The sequence below is a fragment of the Pagrus major genome, chromosome 7 (genome assembly GCF_040436345.1).
Source record: "Pagrus major chromosome 7, Pma_NU_1.0".
Classification (NCBI taxonomy): domain Eukaryota; kingdom Metazoa; phylum Chordata; class Actinopteri; order Spariformes; family Sparidae; genus Pagrus; species Pagrus major.
Window position 1 is genome coordinate 29365830 of NC_133221.1, and position 21261 is coordinate 29387090.

At 40.8% G+C, this 21261-nt stretch overlaps 1 protein-coding gene across 1 annotated transcript; it reads right to left on the reverse strand.

Annotated features, from left to right (window-relative positions):
• Nucleotides 1-1942: 1942 nt before the first annotated feature.
• Nucleotides 1943-17961, reverse strand: LOC140999133 (phosphatidylinositol 4,5-bisphosphate 3-kinase catalytic subunit gamma isoform). Its single transcript, XM_073469406.1, has 13 exons — nucleotides 17932-17961; nucleotides 17538-17779; nucleotides 12667-13883; nucleotides 11209-11836; nucleotides 9561-9626; nucleotides 8008-8233; nucleotides 7328-7422; nucleotides 5494-5637; nucleotides 5293-5383; nucleotides 4782-4912; nucleotides 4375-4486; nucleotides 4079-4236; nucleotides 1943-2795 (listed from the first exon to the last, which is right to left on the reverse strand). Exons 2-13 carry the CDS (start codon nucleotides 17772-17774, stop codon nucleotides 2538-2540), a joined length of 3363 nt encoding a protein of 1120 aa, XP_073325507.1. The 5' UTR covers nucleotides 17775-17779; nucleotides 17932-17961; the 3' UTR covers nucleotides 1943-2537.
• Nucleotides 17962-21261: the final 3300 nt, after the last annotated feature.

Genomic DNA, 21261 nt, shown 5'->3' on the forward strand with positions numbered 1-21261 from the left:
TTTATTTTATTTACCTCAGTATTTTATTTTATCTACCTCAGTATTTTATTTACCTCAGTATTTTATCTACCTCAGTATTTTATTTACCTCAGTATTTTATTTTATTTATCTCAGTATTTTATTTTATCTACCTCAGTATTTTATTTTATTTACCTCAGTATTTTATTTTATCTACCTCAGTATTTAATTTTATTTATCTCAGTATTTTATTTTATCTACCTCATTATTTTATTTTATTTATCTCTATTTTATTTTATCTACCTCAGTATTTTATTTATCTCTATTTTATTTTATCTACCTCAGTATTTTATCTTATCTACCTCAGTGTTTTATCTTATCTACCTCAGTATTTTATTTTATAGCTACTTAAGCATTTTATTGTATATGGTATTTTATTGTTTTTTGTATATTGTATATAGTACTTTATTGATTCTATATTTGCCCTTGCATTTTGATTGTATTTATACTTGAATGTACCTGCTGCTATGATAACCTAATTTCCCCTCTGGGATTAATAAAGCTATCTATCTATCTATCTATCTATCTATCTATCTATCTATCTATCTATCTTATTATGACTGAAATGTGCTTATAATAGATCCATGGTCATGATCCTCATCACGGCAGCCCTCCCTTCTCCCTTTATGTGTGTGTGTGTTGTCATTCCCTGTCTGTATTCCTCCCCCTGTGTCTCCCCCTGTCTGTTCTGTGTGCGTGCAGGTGGGCGTGGTCTCCTTCCACAGGCAGCGCCAGGTGAATCCACTCCAGTAATCAACCCTTCTATAAAGCCTATGGATTCCCTCCTACTTGTCGCCAGATCGTTTCATCAGTCCACGAGATTGCTGTGCTTGCCTCGTGTACACCCGTTTGCTTCTGCCCTGCCTGCCTGTGGACCTGCCTGCCTGCTGCCTGCTCTCCTGTGTTCCCCCTCAGTGTGAGTACGCTCGAGAGACGTACATCTAGACACTCTGACTCTCACTGGAGACTTCATGAGCCACAGTTGGATCCTGGGACTACGCACCAACCCTCCCCCTTGCACTTGTTTTGCAAATTTGAACATTAAAGACTTGTTATTTTCTGTTTAAACCAGTTGTTTGAGTCGTACATTTGGGTCCAGACTCCATACAAACCGTAACAAACTGAACTGTACCACCATTTCATTACTGTGAAGTGACTTTTAAAACAAGATGATTGTCTAAATATTTGTATAAACTTATGTTAAGCCCTGTTTGTCTAATTATGACCATGAAGCAATGGTGTGTCTTGTGAGCCATGAGCATAGGCGGAAATCACAGGGGGAGAGGGGGTTTATTTATGTTTTAACTTTATGTTTCTTTGAAAATTATCCAGTGTTGTCATTTTACAGATGTTGAAAGGCAAACTTTTAAATGTGGTCACTGACTTGGCAGCCTTTTACCATGCACTGTAACTCCACCACCATCCCCTCTGCCTGCCGACATTAAAGTCAGTGTAACGTGACCGCGACATGACATGCTTCATGGAAATGTCCCTACAGTATGAAGTAGTAGGGACATGAACAGTACTAAGACAAGTGCAAGTTTGACTGTAAAATGTGGTTTGCAGAAACATTAACTTAACTGCTAACATTATATGCTGCCGACTGGGCTGAAAGATGTGTTTAACTTTTTTTTCTTCTTCTACCATTCAATAGAACAAAAAATATTTACAGTTATGACTGCATTTGTTCTGTCCATTACCTCCCGGTTGAGCCTTGTACATCAGCGCAGCAATATGACAATATTGGTACTTAGCAGCTGTGCCTTTTAACATGCTGGTACAACTCTGAATTTACTGACCTCCAGTTTTCCAGTAGTTCCAGTTTGTAAAAAAAACCAAAACATCAAATTGGCAAAACACATGTGATGCAATATTATAACGAAGCATAATACAAAAAAATTAGTTTATTGCAAAAAGTGCTGATTTGTTTACAGATCATACATGAAACAAAACTATTCAATTAAACTTTTTTTTTTCAAATACCCCTTTCCTTGTATGACCTAAAACTGTTTTGTTTCAGTTTAGTTACGTAACTACATAAATGATGGCAACAATGTAATTGAACTATCCTACTTGAACCCCTGTGTAAATATAAATGTTGATCAATTAAAAGCTACTGCAAAATGTAGTTAAAGCTGCTGTAAATGATATATTTTGAGTAAAATAAGTGTTGGTAAGCTCTTTTTATGGAGTTCTCAGGACAGAGAACTCCATAAAGAGGCGATCCTGTCTACTTGTGTATGCACAGAGAGCAGGATCATCCTGTTTGCAGCTATGTCTGCCAATTATTGCTCCGCTTTTAGGTGGTGACATAGAGAGGAGGGAGGGGATTGCCAACTGCGAAACAGACAGGTTAGCTAAAATAACGACAATGCTCACAGCAGCTTTAGATGACTAGTTTAATTGCTTGTATTTCACTACTCTTAGTACTGCATAAAAATAGGAATAAACAATGAAAACAAAAAAAAAACCTCAACTCTGCATACATGTGAACCTTTCAAGACTCCACCAGCAACAGTCTACTTGATGCCTGCCACCATGTGGATCCACCAGTTGGCCTGCACGGTCCAGCCCTCGTTCTCACACACAGAGATTTGCTGGAGGAAATGCTCCTTGGCCTCTGCCTCACTCTGTTCTTCCTGGAGCGCCTCCCGCAGGTAGCGCATGTCCTCTGCAGCACTCAGCTCTGGGATGCCCGTCAGCAGCATGAGGTGGAAAAGAGTGACGAGCAGACGGGAGTGCGAGCGCAGTGAGAGGTATGCCTGGGTGCAGGTGTCCTGATATGGGTAGGTGGGAAAGACATGAGACAGAGAGGAGGACAAGGACAAAACACAAAGAAATAAGAACAAAAGATATAATAAATTATATATAATAAATAATACATTACAGGTATCTCTACAATAGATTTACACATACTGTATACACGGTGGATTAATTTGTCCATTCAGTTATACAAACTCATCCATCACATGTAAGTGATGTATTGTAAGAACAAATGACCTTTATATGAAAAGTTTTGTCAAAGGAATGATGCTCATTTGTTAACTAAAAATCAAATACTCTAATAGTAAGAAGAAGAATAAGATTCAGAGCAGTTTACTGACGAGACGAGAGCTCAGATTACTTTTAACTTTCAGGATTCATTGACTCCTGTTTGTCAACCTGACTTTAGCAGTGATCCACAAAGGTAACGTCCACTGTAGGGTGTTTATGTACTGTGATGTTGACTGCTGTAACGTTACAGAGAGTAGAGGGGATACAGAAGAGAGAAAATCGGAGTCTCTGGAGAGTGCTGAGATCATTAAGGGGTTGATCTGAATTTAAACTCACAGACACACCCTCGTCACATGCCGTTGTTCGCTAGCTAATGGCTATTGTACAGTAAAAGAATCGGGCTCTTTGGGGCAAATACACACTCGGGGGAGTAATGCAAATAAACACAAATGATCCAGCTGTCAAACTTGCATTAACACAAGGCTAAGATTTGCTTTGCTGGTGATGAACACAGTTAAAAAAAATCACCTTTGCTAAAGAAAATGTGAGTCAGAGAGTTCACGTTTATTCTTGTTTGCCAAAATACTTTAAAGCTGCACTATGTAGGTTTTGGGAAGACATTTTAATCAGAAGAGAAACATCTTCACTGACTGATTTTTTTCTGCCTAAACAAACTAAATAAAAAAACTCTCTCTGTTTCCATGACAGAATAAACTGAATAAACAAACTGACCTTAAAGGACTACACAGTTTATACTGTTTTACTTTGTTTACACGTGGCGGACCCTGCCACCTTTCTAGCTTCAAACAGTGTTCTGGGACCTTATTTTCCTCTGAGAACAGCTTGTTTATTCACTTATGGGAAAAATGAACATTTCTAAGTTTGTATTATTATCTCATTAATATTGTAAATATTAAAATTCTGAGCTTGAATTTCTTCTCCAAAACTACATAGTGCCCCTTTAAATATTATATATTCATACTTAAAATACTAATATCAGTATAATTACCAATTACACACAACTAAACACGATCACATCTACACAAACAAAATCAGGTCTTCTCACCTTGAACCGCTGAAAGTAGAGGCTTTTGTGCCCTTTGACCCTGCCCATGACATACAGGAAGTCAGGGGTGAGGACGAATGGTACGCGCTCCCTGTTCACGCCAAGGAAGCGCTTTGTGTTGCCCAGGATGTGACCGAAGTCGATGTGAAACAGGTTCCCTGACAGGCCCAGGAAATACAAAGGCATTTATGTTCAGTATGTTGTTTATTCATTAATCTTTTCATTAAGTCATTCTCTCAGTGTCTTTGGTTCAATTCAAAGGCAGTGTGATGTGAACAGGAACTTGTGGTGCATACCTTGGTCTGTGATCATGATGTTATCATTATGTCGATCTCCTATGCCCAACACATAGGTGGCCACACAGTAACCAGCACAGGACTTCACAAATTTCTCCACAGTCTTGTAGTGCTGTAGTGAAATGAGATCACAGCAGCTCAGTAACATAATTGGTAGCATGGCACAGCATGAGCCGCTCTGACACAGCTGATACCTCCTTGCATACACTTTTTTTTCAAACACGGTGTCAAAGATAGAATTATAAAATAACGGCACAGAGCGATGTGACTCAGTGTGATATTCAGACATAAGGCCTGAATGGAGCATGTTTTTTTCAATTTGAAATCTAATATTACTTGTTAATTTGGTACCGAATCTAGTGTAAAACCTGGCTGTGAATCTTGTCTGTGTTTTAAAAATTACTTACGATTTCTTGTAGTGGACATTTGGACTTGAGCCACTCAAACAGAGCATCGTTTCTGAAGGCTCCGGTCGTTCCTCCGTGGTTCCTCTGGACTGCGGCGATGGTGGCTGCATTCCTCACAATCTCAATCATACCTGTTGAGGACAATGTTTTGTTTTTTTTTCTTATCACTTTATAATGGACATCTATTTTCTGTCCTGCATGTCAAAAATGGTCCATGTCAAAAAGACATCATTTGTTAGGCACCAGATTATTCACAACATGTTTTATAGTATTTGTACATTACGGACAAGTGTTCTTGCCCAATTAGCTCCTCTTTATCAGCTAATTATGTTCCAACATCCCTTGCCATCCTTTATTGAATAACAAAAGAAGCACACATTGAAAGGGCACTCTGCCAATCAAGGGCAGAGTGGGGAAAGAAATGATAAGTGTTTTTATGCTTAAGTCATACTCAAAGTCAAGTCTGTTTTATAAATGAGGCCCCTGATTTGAACTACACTGATGTGGATACCTATGTTGTGTCCTGTGGAGATGCAGCCGTATGGAATGAGATTAAGATCCAGAGATTTCTCCTGCCAGATGGAGTCCATCACCACCAGTGTCTGCACAGGAAGATACAGAGTCCGGGTCAAAACATTCACAGACAATTAAACACCAGCACTGTTTTGTCAGTAAGATGAGAAATTATGGGGCAAAAAAAAATCTTCCTGACCTGAATGACCAGCATGTCCTGCCTGAGGTCGTCCCCCTGTTTGAAGATTATTCCGACAGGTGTAGGAGAGGTAGGCGATGGCATGGGGGAGAACTCCAGCCACAGTGGCTTCTTCTTAGAGGCCATCACCTTGCATTTGTCCAGCTGGACGAGTGGGATATGAAGAGAACCGATGTGGATATGTAACTGAATGTTAAAAGCCCTATAAACATTTTCACAACCAACTTCTTAGTGATGACATATTAACTGAACATCACATTTTTGGGGAAAGAAATACAGATACAGATGTTTCTGTATGTGTTTTTCTCTGGGCTCTTCTCACTGGTCTGAACTGGGCCGGCTTCATTGTTTGTACATTGTAGAGTTTTAAACCAAAATGTGATGACAGGTTTGCGACTGCTTGCTTATTTTTCCTGAACACTGTCAACCAAATCTGAAACACTGAAAACTTGTTTTAATGTTTTCAGGGTATTTAACACCATTTAAGTGGCTGTAAGAGTAATTACTTCATAGAGAAACATTTGAATTAGCATGTTCTGCTCTAGATATAGAGTTTGAGTTTGATTGGAAATGTGGTTGCTTATATTCATTAAAACAGCTTTTTCATCATGAAGCACACACACACCTACACACACACACACACACACACATATATATGTGTTCGTGTTTGTCAATGTGTGTATATACACTGATCTTTCCTTGAGCACGAGCAGTAAATTGAGTTTTAGGTAAAATGCCACTATTGCAACTATTTTATGGCTTGCCATGAAGTCTGGTGCAGGCATTCAAAATACATTCATAAAAATTTCAATCTGTCCCATACTTTGATCTATCAGTAAATTCTGATGATGAATTAAATAATCCAGGACTTTGAAGGCTCATCAGTAAGAAAAACACCAGCACATTGGTTTATAATCCTCTGAGAGAAGATCTTACAAACTCCAGATGTTTCCAGATGCAGCAGACAGTTGTATCCAGCAAAAACCTCTGAAAAACCCACTGTATACTACCCAGGGCCAAACCCACAGGTTGCCCCACAGCTGCTGCACCTTTCCAGCTCCAAAAACTGTTACAGTAAAACCATTCAAGTCACCACAATGCCCCCAAGCTGGTGAAAGCAAGACAGGCAAGACACAGTGAAAAAATCCAAGTCAGTTATTAAAGTATGTTAAATTGGATTCTATAAATACTGTATATAAAGCTGTTGCAGCAGCAGAGTTGGTGCATTTGTTCCCTGACCTTTTCAGTCAAGTAAATCACTAAACATGATTTGGAACAGCCTGTGCAGCTGACTGAGTCCTGATCAACACAATGAGCTGCAGATGTGCAATTGCAGTGTTAAGCTGAATATTTGAAAAGTGTTTAGTTGGGCTTAATAGTTAATTGGGAACAGGTTTCAGTAAAGATCTGATGGGGACTATATCCTTAAAACTGCAGTATAACTACTATAAGTTTGATTATTTTCGTTATTTTAAAAAAGTGGCTTTTCCTCTGTTAATCTGAACCTGGGTGTCCACACCTTCATCTTTGACTGTCAAAATGAGAATATTTTTGATTGGTCTGGTATCATTCACTGTCACCTCATGCTCCTACAATGTAGAACATGGATGTTAACCATGACATCATTTCACATTTTCACATAATTACTGTAGGTCTGTGTAGCTGCTAGATGGTTCATGATGAAGGGCAAAAGTGTGGATATGTGCAGCTTTAGCTAAAAGAGGCAAAGTGAGAGGCAGGAGCAAAATGGAACCAAAAAAGAGAGCTAATACTGGATTTACCCCCCCCCCCAACACACACACACACACACACACACATACTCAGCAATGCTTACCAGGATCATTCCAGCTTTCATACGTGGGTCAAAGGGCAGCAAGAATTCATTTGGCAGATTACATTGTCTAAGATGCTCTTGAAGTCTGAGGGGCGCTAAAACAACAGTGATACAGAAACACAAATAGGCAAATTAGTTAAGTCGTTTCTTGGGTTACCTGGCAAAGAACAAAAAATCTTTTGAAAATAAAAATCCACAAGCCATTCCTCTAATTGCACTGGCTGATGAGCATCTGTTGTGCAGCGCAACTTAATATACATAAGGACAACAATCAGACCTTTCTGTTGTTCTTTCTGTGGGGTTGATGCATTTATATGCATATGTAGACCAATTGCTTGAATACAAACTAAGGCTGTCTCCTGTGTGTGTGTGTGTGTGTGTGTGTGTGTGTGTGTGTGTGTGTGTGTGTGTGTGTGTGTGTCAGTCATGCCGCACCTGTTCACCAGGTGCCCCCAATGTGTGCCTGCTGCTAATTCCAACATCTCAGTCTTTTCAGTGACGGTGAATTAAATCCTGTCTCCTACCAACGGTTAACATTTGTTTTGTTTTTTTGCATGACCACATCTTTCATGAACCTTAACCAGAACTTAACAATAGAGGTTGCAGATCAATAACCCAAATTATTTTTAAAGACACTGTTTTTGTATTGTTTATGAATGTCTTTCTTAGCTGTGTCCCACCTGTTGGAGAGAGGTCAGTCTTGTCGGGGTAGAGGTTTTTAATCGCTATAGCAACCTCCTGAAGGGCCTCCGCAGCCTGGACCTGCTTGATGAAGCTGTCAAGCATGGCCTGTCCACAGCCCAGCAGGTAAGCCTCCAGAATCACAGCCATGCGCTGGCGGAAGTAAGGACACCCTGCCACCTCGCTGCGGACATACCAGAAGAAGAAGTGCCCGATTCTCTTGCTCTGCAGTGAAGGAGGTGAGGTGAGTAAGTCAGAGAGAAAGCAGGATACAGACACAGATATAGTCCCTGCTGGGACACTGTTGCTCATCATTGTGTGAACCTTTGTGACAAAATAGGAGACAGAGTAAAGATCAGATTCTGAATCTTGCACAAGAGAAGAAGTTCAAGGCAGGGAAATAATAGATTTACTGTTTAATGAGGTTCTGTCTGTCACAGACATCCATGGTATCTATTCTGCCATCAATTTTAAAATCAAACCTTTTGCTCTGTCTGCTGAGACCATGGTTATAATGTGAGCATGGCTGTAGTGCAAGTGCAGATTCAGGGAGGTCCTGGTTGAACCACAGCAAACCTGGGCCTGCCCAATAAATGTGAAACTCTGGTACTGAGCGATGGAGTTTCAAAGTCTGTCCCTGACTGAGTGATGAAGTTACACCATTGATTGGTCGAGTGTTTGGGTTTCCCCATGGAACACTGCAATTTCAAAATTAAAAGGTGCGTGACATCCCAAGAAACGGACAATGGTGGTGAGAATGAACATGGCGCTGTCCTGGTTCCAGCTGTGGGAAGCCAGAATAGCCGAGATGTTTTACACAAGTAAATTCTACTGATAAACACTAAAGACCTACAGACAACTGACATCAAGGTTAGTTTCCTGTACAAAGTGCTAAAGTCTAGTTTGGAATTTTCCCACAATCACATCGCATTCATTGAAAGAGTACAGATTTGTTACAGTCGTTCATTAAACCAAATTATTGAAAACATCACAAGAGCAAATTTATAAAGAGACCATTTTGGACTGGCACACTCAAAATATGCAAGATTATCTCATCTACTCTGTTATTAGTGACACTGCATCTGACAACCCAGAGATAAAGATTAACAAAGACTTCAAGCAAACTCACCTTAAACTTCAACATGACCTTGTAAAAGATAACTCATATATTCACTGAGTGGACCATCACCTAAGGACACAGACTAATCATTGAAACATTTAAACTAATCTGAAGCAAAGGGAAAGAATTAAAGGGAATTAAACTTCTTAAGGGAGAGAGCAGAAAAAATAATGAGCTTAGCTGGTGTCGGACAAACTGTACACTGATGGTCAACTCTTCTGCAATACCACATAAAGTTATACCAAATTAAAAATCTTAAGATGTTGCTCTTGCAACTGCAATATTATTATTATTTTTACTAAATTGATCTTAACCTTATCATGTGATAATTGGCCTCAGTGTACTTTAAGCACGAATATTCACCACTACAGAAAATTGCAGACGATAATGTAACATACAGTGACACTGAATATTAGAAGCTGTTTGACTTACCCGCAGAGCTCTTTGGATGAGGTAGCGAGCGAGGAAACTGTCATGGTAAGGTTCTACTTTCAGTGTCTGTATGAATAAACAGGATAGAAACAAAGTGTAGGTAATGTCACCAATCTCCAGTGTCTACCACAGTCCATCTGCACGGACACTTAGTGCCTTTGCAGCATTAAACTGTATATTAGGACTCAAAACTGAAAAACAAAACAAAACATCATTTTATATACATAAATATAGATTTATGATGATTGATGAGCAATGTATTTAATTTTTTTATTATCTTATTTTTATTCAAGTAAATTAAATAAATTAAATTCATGTATCACAGTCGACCCAACCTGTACAACATATTGCAGTGCAATACACTTGTCCCAATACTTTTACTGGATAATAATAATCCATACAGAGCACGCAATTATATATATTATGAGTCACAGAGACCCAGTGCTCCTCCTGGAGTACTACCAGGCAAAACATAAGTTATTTTGTTATTTTGTAAATTAAAGACTAAATGCAGATTTATACACTAAAATGTTGTCTTTAAACATGATACTAATTGAAATAAGAAAGGTCTCAATGAGGTCATGTTATGCCTTTTGGATTTTTGCCTTTCCTTTATAGTGTTCTGTAGCATTTCTGTGCACATAAAAGATCTGCAAAGTGATAAGGCCACACCAAAGGGAGTTACACCCTCCCACAGAGCACTGCTCCTGCACTGCCTGAAACGCCTGGTTTGGAGTCGATCACACTACCTTGCTCAGCATGACCTGCCCTACTCTGTCTCTAATTGGCTACATCCTGCCTTTTAAGTAATGCTCATGAGCATCTCTCACCAAAGATTGAACAGAGGCGAGATGTCTCGCTCTGTAGCCAAAACGGAGCGTTTAAGACACAGTGTAAAAAGGAATGCTGCAGCAATGTAGCATATGAGAAAAATAATGTGTTTTTTGAAAATTAATGTAAAACTATTCTTCAGGACCCAAAATAAAATAATGAACCTGAACAAATGATGAACACATTTTTTAAACAGCCTTTTCCAAAACCAAAAAAATTCGAAAGACAGAGAAAGTGTTTTCCACCAACTGACAGAGCTAACATTTGCATTATTTAGCCCTGCTAGCAAGCTACTGTGGATAAAATCTAATAGTTGTCTTTTTAGCTGTCTAAATTGATAATTGCTGGCTAGAAATGATGAAACTGCTTTTGTCCACCTCTGCCTGAATTCAATGTGTTTAGAAAATAACTAAGAATATTGAATGGTAAGTCCGTTATCATTGTAAATTGTATATGGGCTGAAAAGCTTGACAAGTAGCCCACAGCAACACTTCACTGAATTGTTTCACAATTTATTAGGTTAGATATTGATTCTGTAATTATTCATTTGTTTAACTTAGGTATTATCAGTGTAGATAAATCTATAGAAACATATCTATAAACTAGAATGCTTACAGATATGTTATTACATAAATTTAAACTCAGGCAATAGGTTTGGTGTTTTTGTACTGAACTGCAAATCCATTAGAAAAGTATGTTCCAATATTTGGTCATTCTCACAGTTCCTCCACACACACACTTAGTATGTGTCTTGATTTTTTCAAATCAACAGCACAAACCTTTGCTCTGTCTTTTAAGATACAAACACATATCCTACCTGAACCAGCTGCAGCAAATACTTCAATACATCATCATTGGACAGGTTCTCCAATCTCTGGACTGCTATTCTCCTCACCATCACATCAGCAAAGTCCATGCTTAACAGCTCTAGGGCCACTGTTATATCAAGTTCCCCAGGATCCCAGTTTCCCAGTAACCAGTGAACATCCTCAACCACTCTTCGGTTCATCCAATCAATATTGCGTAGGTAATGGGGGAGATTCGTGGCATATTGGATGCTCTCTTCCCGAAACCTTTTGAGGCGATCCCTGTTGGTGCTGGTGACTGGAGATGGGGATCTTAGAATCACACTGTCAGTCGATGGGCTCAAAGAATCTGTGCTGGGTAAGGTGGGAGGATATGAGGAAGGTGAGGAGGAGAGTTCAGCTGGTTTCGTCGGAGTGAGGCTGGAGGTGGAACCGTCGGAACATTGAATGGAGCTAAAGCTATTTGGTAGAACCACCGGGAAACTGTAGCGGTCCAGAAGGAAGCTGATAGCCATGGAGTCAGCTATGTCTGGGTTAGTAGCAGAGGACAACTTGTCCGCCTGGTAGGTTATAGCCTCTTCTTCCAGGTCGGGGTAGGACCACATGTTCAGGCTGTAGGGCCCCTGGCTGAGGATGGACCTGCAGGAAAATCATGTGATGACAATCATCCACAATTCGAAACGACTGGTAATGAATTAGTTATAGACTAATGCTGTTATGGAGTTGTGATATTTTTTAGAATGCTGATTGTAACTGTACGGGTGAAAATTACTTATACGTTTGCAGCATACACACACAAACTACAGTAACACAGGGATACAACACCTCAGAACAAAAACTGGATGTGACGTCACAAAAGGGAGAGCTGCTAATTTAGGGTCAAGTTTAACAATTTAAGATTGCAATGCTAGTTTTAACACTGAGGAGGTTGTAAATGTATACTCATATTAACAGTATATTACCAGTCATAGCATTTTGACCATGTAAGTTGTGTGCCTGGAAACACAGAAGCATTGCAGAACTGCGCAAATGCTTGGTGAGTGACCCGTATTAGTTAGCAATATGTGTCATTTCACTTCAAAATGTTGTAAAGTTTGCAAGCATATATGCTATCTCAGCTGCCTAAGCACTGCTCATGCTGCGTTTTTTGCTTAAAGGTCATATTTGTAAAAAAAAAGTTGATATTTTAGTCTCATTCCCAACTTGTCAAATACAGATGCTTTGAGGTTCAGTTCAGTTCAGTAATAAAGTGCCACTCCTTTTCCTGTTATGAAAACTATGGACTTGAAGTCCAGACAGTCCAGATTTTTCTACTGAATCAATAGATTCAGTAGAAAAATCAAACCTACAAGTTGCTCTTTAATAGGTTATGGCAGATTTCACCTTACATGTTTTCCGTTACTGACATTTTAACATTGAAAAAACTGATATATACATCACAAAGTCGTAACTGACATTAAAAAACGAACCTGTGATCTATGAGGAGAAGATTGACAAAGTAGAGCACCTTCCCCTTCCCTTTCTGCAGTTCTGGTGCTTTATTGACAGAAGACGACTGTGACTTTGAGTCTTTGGTTGAAGAGACCTTTGGATCTTTCGGTACTGGAGAGACATCACCACCACTAGCATTAATAGTGAAACCTAGCTTTGCTCCACGTGGTAGATCCCTGAGCAGAACGTCAAATTCCAGCCATTCATTCCAGAGTACTTCATCTGCGAAGGTCTTGGGAGAGGACGACACTGAAGACAGAACCTTGTTGCCATAAAGTATAGAGGCTTTCACATGAACAGACTGAGGGCATTTGTTCGGAAGTTTTGGGATGTCAAAGCCAAGCAGTTTGACTCTGAGTCTTCTGTTGCAGTCCCACAAGGATATCATGAAAATGTCGTCCAAATCCTTCCCATCAAGGCGGAGATCATCGTGAGAGCTGAACTGGCCACTGGAACCATCAACAAGCGGCCAGTCCACAAACTTGACAGTTTCATCCACAAGCTGCGACACAGGGACCACAGAGAGGTGGAGGTCTTGACTGGTTTTCAAGCACTGTCGAACCCAGAGGAAATTGCTGAGGGGGTGGTCTCCGGATAAGAACTCCTCCCTCCCGCAGACTTTCAAAACCAGATCATCCGAAGCGTCATAATCAACCCCTTGGTCTGTCATGACCTTTCTAAAAACTTTCAGAAGAACATTTGGCATCGTACTGAAATCAACATGTATGCTGAAGCTGATCTTGCTCATGTAATGGAGGGTGACAGGGAGTTTTCTGTTGAGCTGGTCCTGTAGGTCATTTGGAATGGGGGCGCATGTTATCCAAGGCTCTGTGGCATATAGCTTGTCATCCCGATTCCTTAGCTCTTGTCTTCTCGGAGATGCCAGTTTCCTGCGTGTAAATGTGAGCTCACCAAGTCTGTCAGACGCTTCATTCTCCAGGTTGTGTCCAATCAGGCAAGCCAGACACTGCTGTTGCTTCTTCTTCTCCTCTGAATCAACTGCCACCACTGGTTGTACCATTATGTGTGCTGAAAGACGCCCGGTGTCATCACATGACCATGGAATGTCTAATGTCCTGATAATCTGACAGTCATCATAGGCCTCATACCAGTCTTCCCCCCTGGCATATAACAGTGTGTATTTCTCTGGGTCCAGTATTGCAAGTGGATCAGGATGGCAACCCTGTTCCTGGGCCTGGAGGCATAGAAAAGGACAGTGGAAAAAGTGGCTGCACCTTGTTTTTACACAGTCAGAACATTAAACTGACTTACAGATGAGGTGAATAATATTGATCATCTCGTTACAATGCAATTTTCTTCTTGGAAACCTTGGGTTGTGGAATTCACGTTGATGCAACTTGACATGCACCCAAACACTGTTGCAAAACAAGTACACCTTCTTATAGCAACAGCACACCTATGTGACAGTGGCCCCCTTGGCAAAACAATATGCTGTGCCACATTGTAAAAACCACTCTGGAATGACCCGAGGAACGTGACAAAGAGCTTGAAGCGTCTACATTTCTGTGGACTTTGAAGTGCCAGGTTTAATGTTCTGCTGGTGGGGCCACTGGCATTGGCATCTGGACCTAATCTGCTGCTCTGGTGTCACCCCCCTTGACCTAACAGCTGATGAACTCCCCATTACTGACCACTTTCTCCTCTCATTTACAGTAAAACTCACTCTCTCCATTTTTAAAACACCACGCCTCATTTCTTTCCGGAATATAAAGAATATTAACCCCGCCTCTCTCACTTCAAATGTCCAGTCCTTCTGCCACCTTGACATCCATAATCTGTCCACCCCCGATGATCTGGTTTCTCATTACAACACTGGACTTCATAATATTTTAGATTCTCTTGCTCCGCTAAAAAACAGATTGGTCTCTTTCGCCGTCTCCGCCCCATGGTTCACCCCCGATCTTCGTCTCATGAAAAGCAAAGGTCGGCAACTTGAACGTCTCCATAGAAAAACTGGTCTCACTATACACAAAGAAATGTACAATAACCACATCTTACGCTATAAGGACTCCATTGCCAGCACCAAAACCCACTACTACTCCAGTCTAATCACTGCCAATGAAGGAAACTCCAAGTCACTGTTCTCCCTCCTCAACAATACCACCAAACCCCAGGACTCTCTCCCCCCTCACTTATACACAACCTCCTTTTGCAACGCCATTATGTCATTTTTCACTGATAAATCAAGAACATCCACCTGAACCTTGGATCACTGCCTCACCCCAGCACCTCAGCTGACCTTCCCCCACCCTCACACTCATTTTCCTCCTTCCAGCTCCCCACTCTCTCAGAAATCTCAGAACTCATCCGGAAATCCAAACCATCCACCTGTCATTTGGATCCCCTCCCCACCCAACTTGTTAAAACCTGCCTCCCTTCTCTGGCCCCCCTCATTTCTGCTATCATCCACTCCTCCCTCACCACTGGAACTGTCCCTACACCCTTCAAAACAGCTGCCATTACCCCAATTGTGGAAAAACCTGGCACCGACCCCTCCAACTTCGACAAACTCCGTCCTATCTCCAATCTACCCTTCATCTCAAAAATCCTTGAAAAAACAGTTGCCTCCCAGCTCCATTCTCACCTATCCCACAATAATCTGTATGAACAGTTCCAGTCCGGCTTCCGCCCACTCCACAGCATGGAAACAGCACTCATCAAATCACCAACGACCTACTTATGGCATCTGACTCTGGACTCCTCACCATCCTCATCCTCCTCGACCTGAGTGCAGCTTTTGACACCATCTCTCACACCACCCTCCTCAGCAGGCTATCCTCCATTGGCATCACCCACACTCCCCTGGACTGGTTCACATCCTACTTTTCTGGCCGCACTCAATTCATCCAACTCAAGTCCCTCAAATCCACCCCCTCCTCTGTCACCTCAGGTGTCCCCCAGGGCTCTGTCCTGGGGCCCCTCCTCTTCATCATCTACCTCCTTCCCCTCGGCAACATCTTCCGCAAATTTAACATTCACTTCCACTGCTATGCCGATGACACCCAGCTCTACCTCACCACTAAACCTTCATCCTCTCTCCCGCCCACCTCCCTCACCGACTGCATCTCTGAAATAAAAACCTGGTTCACCCCAAAACTTCCTTAAACTAAACAGCAACAAAACAGAGGTTTTCCTCATTGGCACTAAATCCACTCTATCCAAAACCGACAGCTTTTCACTCACTATTGACAGCTCCTCCGTTTCACCCTCCCCCCAGGTTAAGAGTCTGGGTGTCATCCTTGACAGTACACTATCCTTTCAATCCCATATCAATAACATTACCCCGGTCTGCCTACTTCCACCTACGAAACATCAACCTGCCTCCGCCCCTCCCTCACCCCCCACACTGCTGCCATCCTTGTCCACAGCCTTGTCACCTCCCGCCTGGACTACTGCAACTCTCTCCTCTTTGGCCTCCCTCACAAATCACTCCATAAACTGGTCAGAATTCAGCTGCCCGCATCATAACAAGAACCCCCTCTATCCACCACATCACCCCTGTCCTTCAGCAGCTCCACTGGCTCCCGGTTCATTTCCGTATCCAATACAAAGTCCTCCTGGTAACATTCAAGGCCATTCACAATCTCGCCCCCCCATATCTGTCAGACCTCCTCCATGTTCCCACTCCCTCCCGCTCCCTCAGATCCTCCTCCTTCATACACCTGTCTGTCCCCTCCGCCCGTCTCACCACCATGGGGAGCAGAGCATTCAGCCGCTCTGCCCCCCGCCTCTGGAACTCACTTCCACCCCAACTCAGAAACATTGATTCACTCCCCCACTTCAAATCACAACTCAAAACACACCTGTTTAAAACTGCCTATTCCCTCTGATGCCACTTGCCCTGTCCCATCCCTTCAATCTATTGTAATTGTTCTTATTTTGTGTGTTTTTTATTTATTTTTTCATTTATTGATATTGATGTTTATTCTTGATGTATTCTTTTATCTCATTTGTGTACGGTGTCCTTGAGTGTCTAGAAAGGCGCCTTCCAAATAAAATGTATTATTATTATTATTAAGTGCCATTGTCGTAGGGGAGTTGGGAGGTTTAGGGCTTGTTCTGCAGTGGACCCAAGGTTTCCAGGCAGAACATTGTATTGTAATGACATGGTCAATATTATTCACTTCACCTGTAAATCATTTACATTTAAAACATTTAATTTTTTTTTTTATGTTAATCCTTTCAATGTTCTGTTTGATCAGTGTATAATTAAACAAGGCTAAAACTCTTCAGCCACACAAGCAGATCTGTGAATTTGTTACAAAAACTGTAGTTGCTCTCAGCTAAACGCTATTATCTGTTGGCTAACATGCTGACAGCTGGATTTTTAGCAGGTATAATATATAAACCATCTCAGTTCACTGTGTTTGCATGCTAACATGATTATTATATTATTAAAAGTACAGTGGCTGATGGGAATGTTTTTAGTTTTGCAGGTTTTTAGAGAGAAACCAAAGTATTCACCATATTAAAATTTGACCAAATGACCGTAAATTACGGAACGGTATGGAAACCCATTCATTGGCTGTTGGGACATTTCACAAAAAAACACAAATGGGAACCTCTAAAGGAAAACCCAGGTAATCTAATATATAGTGGGTAGTTAATGATCTCAGACACAGCCTACGATTTTTCCTCTCTATTTCTAGCTCCCAACCACCACTAGCATCACCTGAACAATATGTGTCAATATGTGACTTCAAGTAACAGAGATATATCTACAAAATGACCTAGAATATACTCATTTGCGAAGCCCAGCCAAACCCATCAGAAAGAGTAAAAAGAAACCACATTTTTAACACATTTCTGAACGTTGGGGTTTTCCTACCTGCATGCAGATGCGAAGCCGCAGCTGGTGGACACTGCACTGCGCTGGGAGGATAACTGACACTAATTCACAATCCATATTAACATTGTAATCCTCATCACCAGACACCTGCGATGTCCCAGACCCAGGCTTAAACTCACAGATGAACTTCAGGTTGTTCTCAGAGCAGCTTTGAGTCGCCATCCCAGATAGATGCTGCTGACTCGCAGCCAGATTCAGGAACAATGCAGGATCCATCGATACTTTGGGAGAGCAAAACCTCAACTTAAATACATTTTTCTTTTAAACTGTACATATAAATCTAACTGGATGTCAGATATATCTCTGCTGTATGATTTACAGGGTTTTTAACATGGTATTTCAGATCACTAAGAAAACGTTAAACTAATCTTACCATAACAGGCGCTGCTTTCTTAAGATTCTCAGATGGACTCCGTGGGAGTCTGTACCTGTTGGACTGTGTGAGACTGTCTGTTTCCTTTTTGTGATTGCTTTGAGAACTGTGGTGTCAAAGAATGAGGAAGTGCCAAATACCAGCCCACAGATAAATACTAACAAAGCATTTACTGACACTGTAAAGGAGTTGACTTCCTTGTTTCTTTTTACACATAGATAACAAATTACAGTTTCCCTTTCTGACATATTTACAATTAATGGCTTACAGCAGGCCTGGATAAATAGTACTTACATTGTTGCATTAAGAAGCGTGTTTCCCTTGGTTTACCAGTTAACAAGTGGTGCACTCAAAAAAAGGTGTAATTTGTATGTGTGTAATAAAATGCTACATGTATTTCAATTTATAATCATACAAGACAAATAGGAGTAGTACGAATGTGTTGCAGGAAATCACCAAACCTGTTTGGGTTGTTTGGCTTGCGAAGCCACTGTAGAATGGAATGTGGGTGCACCTTAAAGTCATCTACCTGTAAATGAAAGGTTCAATTAGCAATATTTTAATGGGCAAGATAGCTAAAATGTATATGTGGGTATTTTATTGGGTACCATTATTTTTTTTACCTGCTATTTTTCTACACCCCAAGAGGTTTGCCAAGATGTATTAGGAGTTGTAGGGAAGTTGTTGAGGTGGATGGAGGCATACAAACTTACAGACCATTGAGACCAAGGAACGCATCTTGAGTCCTGAAAATAAATTAATCTTGAATCTCATTTTTGAATCTCATTTTCTGGTTGGGTTTATGCAACAAAAGCACTTTGGTGAACAATCATGGTTTTAGTTAAATGATAAGAAAACACATTGTGTCTTTTAAATAACTCATTGTTGAATTTTAACCAAGGCCACAACCTCTCCCTGACCTAAACCAAGTGCTGCTAGTGCCTAAATATAACCATAAAGAAGTGTAATCACATCTTAGGTGCCATGCAGACATACTGCATTGCAAGAGTGGATACTACAGTTAAGTATAATGTTAGTGGAGGCTTTGCACTGTATAATATCTCAGAGAAGTAGAATCTAAAAGAGGATATACTGTAGTTCTCTTTTGATATTTCTGTTGTAAAAACACACACTATCAGTGAGCACTTCTCCTTTGCTAAAATAATTCATCCCCCTGACAGGTGTGGCGTATCATGATGCTGATTAAACAGCACGATCAGTGAACAGTTATGTGTTGGACTGGTCGCAATAAAAGGCCACCCTGAACTGTGCAGTTTAATCACACAACACGAAGCCACAGATGACACAAGTTTTGAAGGAGTGTGCAGTTGGCGTGCTGCCTGTGAATTGGACGCTCATTTCACTGCCATAAGCTCCAATGAGCTTTCTGCGTCGTGGAGGTGGACGTGGTTGGCATGCAGCTGCAGGAAGGAGAGGTGTGGGGAGGGTAAGGAGAGCAGCGCCAGGTGAGCTGATTGTCACAGCTTTAGCTTGTAAGTTAAATTGCACTCCCTTTTTAATGCAGCCATGTGCTGGACCTCCGATGACTGCTGCACACCAAGCACGGGCACATTGACGTGTGGGATTTTGTTTGTGAATTATTATTTGTGGACTGGATTTAATGAAGACCAGAAGTCACACAGGCAGCCAGAGTCACACAGTAGTGAGTCTTATGTTCTTGTTAAAAAGAATCGGCAGCAGTCAATAAAGAACATTTCCTGAGAGAGAATTGTTGTGCCTGTGTATTCTGCAGAGTAAACCCAGAGTGGCAGCAAGTCTTGCTACATGAGAATTTAGATTTTAGAAAGCATGTTCTATTTCCTGCCAATATCCAGCAACAACACTGAAGAAGAGTGGACCAACATTCCTCAGGACACAATCTAAAACCTGATCAACTCTATGCAAAGGATTTGTGTCACACTCCAAGAGGCAAATGGTGGTCACACCAGATACTGATGACCCCACACCCCTCAAAAAACAAATCTCGGAAATGACTTTGGAGACGGCTTATAACGAACTGAATATTCACTTCACGTCCAACAGCTCTGGTGGACATTTCTGCAAACATGTCATCTGCACACCCCCTAAAAATGTATGACATCTGATATTGTGTTGTGTGACAAAACTGCACATTTTAGAGTGTCCTTTCATTGTGACCAGTCCAACGTACGTGCATTAATTATGCTATTTAATCAGCATCCTGATAGGCCATGTATTATTTTGGCATAGAAGTGCTCACTAACAGAGCATATGGGCGGAAGGATTTTGTGTTGAACGAGGAGCGGCTATTTTTTTAAAAAGTGGAGCGGAGCATTATCTCTCCCTCCAATTTCGCACCGGTCACTCATGCCCCACCCAGAATGCATCTTTGCACCTGTGCGCACACCCACACTATTTTCTACTACCGTAATGTTGCCCCTGGCACGCAATTGAAAATGACTTTCACCCGAAAACAAAAGTACGGTAAATCTTAAAAGTGGCTTTTTCGTCGTAATTATTACTTTTACACGAAGGTTTGACTCGGGTTCCTTCACAAAAAAAGCCTAGGTTGCATTTTGGCGAGAGTTTCACTTTAAGGTTGGGCATTTAGGTGTAATGGTTAAGGTAAGGATGAGGACATAATGGTTTGTGTTTCTGAATGTACGTGGGTATATATGGATGTTCTTGTACAATGTAGTGTCAACGAGTTGGGGGGTAGGTATTTAAAATAAATAATGGAAAAGTCACAAGAACAGTAGCAGATGTTTGTGAAGATGGTTCCTAGATGTTAGCAGATGTCAAAGGTAATGGCAGAAGGGTGGGTGTATATATAGATGGTTAAAACAAGATTCAGAAAGGAATACAGTTTGAGACAATTCAGAAATAACATTTATTATTTATTATTTTCTCATCTGACAGATGTAAATCAGTGTTTTCAGATCGCATTAATGCAAAAATGTATATATGTTTTAAACTCAACAACATCTTCATTTCTTCACTTGCTAACAATGGGAAAATTCACTGTAACAATTCCATAATAACAAAAACACAACATAAAACATGTGAATAAGTATAGATGCTCTGACCTTTAGAGATGCTAGTAAATACATTTTGTTACCTTTGGTCAGGGCGAGCTAACTTTTTCCCCATCTCCGGTCTTAAGCTAGTTGGCCACTTGCTCTAACTTTATATTCATCAGACAGGTATGAGAGTGTTTCAATCTTCTCATTCAACTCTTGGCAAAAACATGAAGATTTCCCTAAATGTCCAACTATTCTTTTAACATTACATCATTATCACTACATTCCACCATTAGGCTAGAATATACACAATATAAAATACAAAACAACA